This window comes from Austrofundulus limnaeus, unplaced genomic scaffold, assembly GCF_001266775.1.
Source record: "Austrofundulus limnaeus strain Quisiro unplaced genomic scaffold, Austrofundulus_limnaeus-1.0 Scaffold588, whole genome shotgun sequence".
NCBI lineage: Eukaryota > Metazoa > Chordata > Actinopteri > Cyprinodontiformes > Rivulidae > Austrofundulus > Austrofundulus limnaeus.
Genome location: NW_013952990.1, coordinates 106,118 through 113,477, shown reverse-complemented (window position 1 = coordinate 113,477; position 7,360 = coordinate 106,118). Strand labels below are relative to the sequence as shown.

The window sequence follows — 7,360 nt, the reverse complement described above, 5'->3', positions numbered from 1 at the left end:
TGGTTAGGATGCCTCCTGGACTCCTCCCTGGTGAGGTGTTCTGGACACGTCCCACTGGGAGGAGACCCAGACGAAGACCCAGGACACGCTGGAGGGACTATGTTTCTCAGCTGGTCCAAGTGTCTGGAGAGAGGGAAGTCTGGGTCTCTGCTGAGACTGCTGCCCCCGAGACCTGACCCTGGATCAGAGGAAGAAAACAGACGGATGGAGTTATAGAGCTCTGTATATGATGTTTAATGTAATAATTGTTCCACACTTCATCTATTGTATTGAAGTCTGGGGTAAAGCTTGTTAAACAATTATAAATCCTATTTTTATTTTACAGAAAAGAGCTGGAAGAGTTATTAAAACATTACAGTCACCATCAAATATATTTTATGAACTGAAGTTATTGAAGTTCTGTGATTTGGTTAATTATAATATTTTACAGGTTATGTATAAGGCTCTTAAAAACATATTACCTTTAAATATCCAATTAAATTCTGTTAAGAAAGAGTTGTTACAATCTAAATGGGATGTTTGTAAAACCTAAATACAGAAGCAGTTTGAAGGAGAGGTGTTCTTCAATCCAAGGAATAAGATTATGGAATAATCTGGAGAGAGATGTTAAAATGTCAGATCAATGTTTAGAGAATGATCAAAGTTTGTTACAGAAATATGAAACATAATGTGCATCTGTAGAAATGTTGCTCGAGAATTTCTTTTTTTTGTTATATGTAAACTAACCATTAAAAAAGAGCAGATATAAGATTTTTTCTTCTTTCTAATGTCTCCTGTTTTATTTGTGATTTGTCTTTATTGTTAATAGAATTTATTTAGTTTTTTTTTTAAGAAATGAAGAAATTAATAAACTGGAACTAATCTTCGCTCACTGTCAGGGAATCTGTTTATTTATTATTATTTATTTTGCTGTTAAAAAGAGCTTAATAAAATTTTATTAAAACTAAAAAAGGTTTATTTTGTAAAAAAAAACACGTCCCTGCTTTTAGTTGAATATTGACAGCCGGTGTAGAAATGTAACAACATAAGAAGCAGCTTTTATTCACCTGTAGAAAGATTTGATGTTATTTTGTTCTACTTTAGTTTTAATAAAACAAGTGAAGTAATGAGAGAACAGCCTCAGTGTGAATATTACAATAAGTTTATTAACAAAATAAAAGTATCACACAGTATCAAAGTCAGGTAATTATATTAGAACAGGTGTGTAAAATACCTGCTGCTCGACTGCATCAGCTCTGAACGAGACAAAAGTTCTGGAAATGTGCAAAAAGGATGAAGTTAAAGTTTCTGTAGCAGCTGGGTCATTAAGGTCCTGAAGTCCTCCTGGGCGGACCTGAGCTGGGCCAGCATCTCCTGGTGCCGCCGCTGGGTGGCTTCCTCTGACTGCTGCAGGAGCTCCATCATCTCCTCGTCCACCCGCCGGCGTTTCAGGGGTGCAGCGGGTGTGGGTGGCGTCGGCTCCTCTCCGGGGCGGGTCGTCGGGCTGAAAGCTGTACCTGCCAGAGCTGCGTCTACGCTCTGATCCAGAACCTCGGGTTTCCACACAAGCAGCCCCTCAGCTGTCCCGACCACCGGGATGACCACCTCGTCCGGCTCCTTTATCAGCTCGTCCATCTCGTTGTAGTACTGGAAGCGAATGCTCCTCCTCCCCGTCGCTCTGCTGCTCCGCTTCACCTTCTTGTAGCCGTCGACCAGCGTGCCCCACTTCCTGGCCACTCGGGCGGGGCAGAACCACTGCTTGAACCGGTCCTCCAGGGTTTCTGCCGCCTCCTTCCACAGCTCCTTTTTATTGGACTTGGCTGTTTTCAGCCGTGCGTTGAGCTCCTGCAGATTCTTTGGGGGGCCGTCGTCGGTCGTGACGAGCTGACGGATGAAGTCGATCAAAAACAGGGTCTGCTTCCTGTTAAAGCCATCGTTCTGTGGCAGCAGCGACGATGATGGGCTGTTCGCTTCAACCACAATGTAACTGCACTCATCTGGACCAAAGAAAACCAACAAGTTAACAACAAATTTATTAACATTTTGGATTTTGTTTTGGTTACTATTATTATTATCAGTGTGCATTGCCAATGCAATGCAAACTATTGTGATTAGTTTCCATCCAAGTCAACTCAACTTTGCCATGCTTCTCCTCCTGCATACTTTGTGCTAGAGCTGCCATTGTAATTTATATCTGTAAAGCCCCTGTGCCAAATGATGGCTATGCCTTTTGGTGCCTGTAAAACTCATAGTTTTTGAAATATTAATGTTTAATAAATTATAATGGCAGTCAATAGAGCCTTGTATTGGTCCAATACTGCCCCCTGCTGCATCTACACAATATGGTAGTGCACCATAGTTTTATTTTATTTAAACTCAGTAGTTCAGTGATTACAGTATTAATATGATTGTATTTTGATGTTTTACTGTAATACTGTCTTTATGTTGTCCTATTGATGTAATATATTGCACTTAAGTGTCAATAATTGCATTGGCAAGGTAAACTTTTTCTGTATACATACAATCCAATCCCTGGGATTTCAAACTTCATATTGTCGCTCAATTACCTTAATTACAAACACCTGCTGACATGACAGGCACAAGCTGGTATAGAAAACACATTTGAACTTGGTCAAAGTTCATTCTTCAAGTCCACTGCTGCAGGCAAAGGCATGCTACATGGCAATGCACACTTGTTTTTACATTGTAAAAACCCATGTCTAGTAATTATTATTATTATTATTATTATTAATATTAATATTATTATTATCGAGGCCTTAAAAAACACAACCATGAGGCACAGAATAGTCCGTTTACAAACTGTTTTTTATTTTCCCGGATAGCAACTGGAAAACCGTCTGGATGATCCCACACAGATATTTAATTCTAAATAAAGTGAAGTGTCGTTTAAAATTCTTCATAAAATTTACTCTGCTAAACACTATATGGTAAAATTTAAAAGAGACATATATGTTCATTCAATAACAGATTCTTCCAATGAAAAGGCCATTAAGATGATCTCTATATGTAATTATTTGCAAATCTTTGTTTAATTAATACCCCTGGCTTTTTTGTAAGTGCTGCGTTCTGTATGCTTCATTCATTCATTTGTTTGTTGTGTACTAATCATTTGTTCAAATAAAGGTTTATAAAAAAATAGTAATAATAATAAAAAACAGTGTGCTGCCTTGCAGTTCTGTTTATTGTTTCCAGTCGGACCCATTTTGGGGACGGACTAGTGCGCAAGCTCAGTTGTGAAGTTTAGTGATGTTCGATACGCCAGTTTTCTTTCCGATACTGAAACCAAGTAAAATGTGTCTGGTATCGGCAATACTGATCCGATTCTGATACTTTGCGATAACACACAGAATGTGTCGTAAATCTTAAAAAGTAGTGTTTTTTTTAAATATTACACGACATAGTAATTTACTTAATTTAAAGTCTTTCTAACCCTAACCCTACATTTGTTTAGCACAATTTAAAATTCTTATTCTAAAGAAATATAATAATCTTTGAATAGTGAATAAAAGTGAGGAAAAGTATTCTAAAAGTTGTTACTTTGTATATTTTGTAGCATTTTTTGTTGGTTTGCAAGAAGGTTCCTGTCTGGAGCTGATGCTGTTTGGGGGTCCGTGGCATGAAAACGTTTGGGAACCCCTCATCTGGAATCTAATTACAGACTGTCAGACAAAACAGATTTTATGTTAAAATGACCTGCCGTACATCTACAGACTGACTGACTGAACTCATCGTGTGATGTATTAATTACTCAAGTGAAAGAAAAAATAGTTCCCTCCAACCACACATAATTTTGACAAAATTTGAAGTTTAGTTATTTTCCTGTTAATGATATACATTATGTGAAATAACTAAAGCATCAGAGTATCGATATTTTGACTTTAGTATCGATTCTAGAACATAAAGTTCTGATGTAGGTAGTATCGATATTTCAGTATCGATCTGCACATCACTAGTGAAGTTATTTTACCTTCAATACGAGCCGCGGTTACAATTTGTCTTCTTTTTATTCTGTCCTCACAACACGTGTTTTACTTGTAGAGATACACAAACATGAAAATAAGGAAACAAAAGATCTGAAGAAGTTTGAATGAGGATTGCTGTTTTCTCTCGAGTTTTCTCCGTTTTATTTCTTATTTGGTTTCATTTTCATATCTTATTTCTTTTCTTTTGAGTTTTCATTCAACACATAAAGGTTTAAGAATAATAATTATTATTATTACGGTTTAAGACCATTCATGAAGCCTTTAAATACCAGTGCGGATGCGTTAAATCTGGCTTTGCGCACTGGCATCGTACAGCTCGCCGTTAATGCGAACAATAACGCGGTGTTTCGCGCACATAAACCGCGTTAAAACATGTCTTCTTATAAACATTGAAACGTATTACGTGTCAGCCACACTTTAAGTGAAATAAACAGACATATAACTGTTAGTAAGAGTTAAAGTACCGGAGTTTTTACTAACCGTTGTTGCGAGTGGCAGCCATCTTGAATTCTTTTCTTCTTCTTCTTCATCATGTCCGGTTCAGCGCGTCCTGCCCCCTGCTGTCCGGTCTGTGTAACTTCAACCTTTACTTTTTAAATTGCATTTATAAACATGAAATGAAAAAATAAAAATAATGAAACTTCACCCGGATGATTAATAGATTATTTACATTACTAAAAGCCAAACACGTTTCCTGAGTAGATGAAAATTACAGGATATATTAGAATATAATTACAATAATGTGTTGGCAATGAGGGGTCATAGAAAGTATATTGTGTAAAGTTCAAAGGTAATTGGGAAGCAGCTGTGTTCAGAGTAACAAAACATTTGAATGTTTTTAGTTTTCTATAATAATAATGAATTTAATATGTAACACAAACACGATTATTTTGCAGTGAAAACGGGCAAATTCTGATTCCTAATGTCTGATAGTCTGTCTCTAAAACATATCTTTTTTATTCTTGCACAATTCTTTATATTTTTATTTTTAGTAGTTGTATCATGGCTAGTCTAGTGGCTAACTAGGCTAACTAGTGTTAGTTTTGTTTTTGTGCACTGTCTGTAGTTTGTAAAGTAACTAGTGTGTGAACCTCGTAAGGACGCTGCTGTGACGCCTGAATTTCCCCTCGGCGGGAAAAAATGCTATTTCTTTTCTTTTCTTTTCTATTCTATTAATAAAAATCTCAAAGTGCTACAAACGTCAAGCGGTGTAAGATAAAAGATGTAAAATCAGGAACAATAAAAATAAGCCCCGCCCCCCCAAAAAATAAAAAATTGTAAAATGTTTTGATTCCCCCGTCATTCAAAAGATAAACTTGACACTTATTTATCATCTCTGTTTTCAAACCAATAAAAACTCTGCACACTGGTTTACATATTCATATAAAATAATTTATTAACATCTGTCACGTAGAAAAACAGCAGCAGTGTGACGAGCGTCTCTTTAGTCGTCGTGTCAACAGATTGCACTTGAGCAGTCCGGCTGAGCGTGGCGGCGTCCTCCGTCTCCGTGGCAGTCCGTCTCACACTCGCTCAGCCAATCAGAAAACACTGAACAGGCCGCGCTCCGCACGGATTCTCAATCAAATACTGATCGATTAAAAAAAAAAGTCCTGATTTCTTCTGACAAACATTTAAAAAAAAGTGTGTGGTGGGAGGAGGGAGGGTTGAGGGGTGGAGCTTGTTGCTCCGCCCCCTTCGTCTCAGGTGGGTGAAATAAAAAGGGAGGGAAATGAGTCCAACTGAAAGGTGAAAGCAACTAAAGAGAAGGTGATGAAGAGCAAAGGCGGCACTCAGCAGCTGATACTTACAGACACGGTGGGAGGGGGCGGGGGAAGCGGGGTGGGGGCGTGGCCTTACCTCGTCAATCAGTCAGATTAGTTCTACTATCAGTCTGATCACAGATCGGCCCCCCCGACACTCACGCTGACCCCCACCTGCTGACAGCGATCAACCAGTCGCCTCAAGCGCTCTGAGGCTCCGCCCTCTGCTGCCTCAAACAGCAGCCACTGTAAAGAGGAGGGGGAGGGGCAGACAGGTGAGGACACACGGGGAGGGGGAGGTAAACATGCTGTGCACAGGTGAGTCGAAAACAGTTCAGTCTGCAGGTAAGATACTGACTCATCATAAAGTTCAACCACAGAAAACAAAAGCCTCCCTGGTCGGTTTTAACAGGAAGTTCTGTTTCAGACGTCAGAGGGCAGGGTAAACAGCTGTTTGTGTGTTTGTTGTTGTGTTTGTTTGTTGTTGTGTGTTTGTTGTTGTGTGGTGTCACAGAGAGGGAATTACATCTTTCCACAGGGCGGCACACAGCGGCAGGTTCTGCAGAGCTTGCTGATACAGAAGTCTCATCTACAAGAACAAGACAGACAAAATAAAAACAGTAGAAGAAGAAAGAGGCGGGCGCCGGAGCGTCGGCTCAGTTCTGCTGACTAACAACATGCTGACCGCTTCGTCACACCTGAGACAGGTGTGGGCACAGGTGGGTAACACCTGCGGGGAAGAGATGAGCTTTAAAGTTCAAATCAAAATGTTGCTGTGTCCTTCAGTCACTTCATCCAGTCTGCAGCATACACACCTGAGGACACACCTGAGGACACACCTGAGGATACACCTGAGGACACACCTGAGGACACACCTTAGGACACACCTGAGGATACACCTGAGGACACACCTTAGGACACACCTTAGGACACACCTGAGGACACACCTGAGGACACACCTGAGGACACACCTTAGGACACACCTTAGGACACACCTGAGGATACACCTGAGGACGCACCTGATGATGCACCTGGTTGTTGCTATGAGTCCATAAGTTCAACCAATCAGAGTGCAGCTGTGTTACAGGTGATGAGAGTCTTCTCTGCAGACAGAATAACACTGAGCCAAAAGCAGCAACGTCCTGAAACACATCAGAGAACGTTCTGCAACAGGCCCAGACTTCCTGTGACCAGACTTCCAGTGACCAGACTTCCTGTCATCAATCAGACTTCCTGTCACCAATCAGACGTCCTGTGACCAATCAGACTTCCTGTCACCAATCAGACGTCCTGTCACCAATCAGACGTCCTGTGACCAATCAGATGTCTTGTAACCAATCAGATTTCCTATCACCAGACTTCCTGTGACCAATCAGACTTCCTGTGACCAACCAGACTTCCTGAGACCAACCAGACTTCCTGTGACCAATCAGACGTCCTGTCACCAGACTTCCTGTCACCAATCAGATGCCTTGTAACCAATCAGACTTCCTATCACCAGACGTCCTGTGACCAATCAGACTTCCTGTGACCAATCAGACGTCCTGAGACCAATCAGACTTCCTGTGACCAATCAGACGTCCTGAGACCAATCAGACTTCCTGTGACCAATCA

At 40.5% G+C, this 7,360-nt stretch overlaps 2 protein-coding genes across 3 annotated transcripts in view; both read right to left on the bottom strand.

Annotated features, from left to right (window-relative positions):
• Positions 1-137: 137 nt before the first annotated feature.
• On the bottom strand, positions 138-4,566 carry LOC106531019 (uncharacterized). 2 transcript variants are annotated; one of them, XR_001311855.1, is made up of 3 exons: positions 4,464-4,566; positions 1,214-1,976; positions 138-178 (listed from the first exon to the last, which is right to left on the bottom strand). XR_001311855.1 is itself a non-coding variant. In XM_014026772.1 (2 exons), exons 1-2 carry the CDS (start codon positions 4,483-4,485, stop codon positions 1,279-1,281), a joined length of 720 nt encoding a protein of 239 aa, XP_013882226.1. In that variant the 5' UTR covers positions 4,486-4,566; the 3' UTR covers positions 1,126-1,278. The 2 variants fall into 2 exon arrangements, 1 of the variants encoding a protein (XP_013882226.1); XM_014026772.1 differs by lacking the exon at positions 138-178 and having other exon boundaries at positions 1,126-1,976.
• A 787-nt stretch (positions 4,567-5,353) lies between these two features.
• zfc3h1 (zinc finger C3H1-type containing) overlaps positions 5,354-7,360 on the bottom strand; it is a gene marked incomplete in the record, with an annotated part of 26,083 nt that continues 24,076 nt past the window's right edge. Inside the window, 2 exon segments of the mRNA XM_014026771.1 lie at positions 5,354-5,992; positions 6,273-6,335. Of these exon segments, the coding sequence (XP_013882225.1) occupies positions 5,882-5,992; positions 6,273-6,335 (174 nt within the window).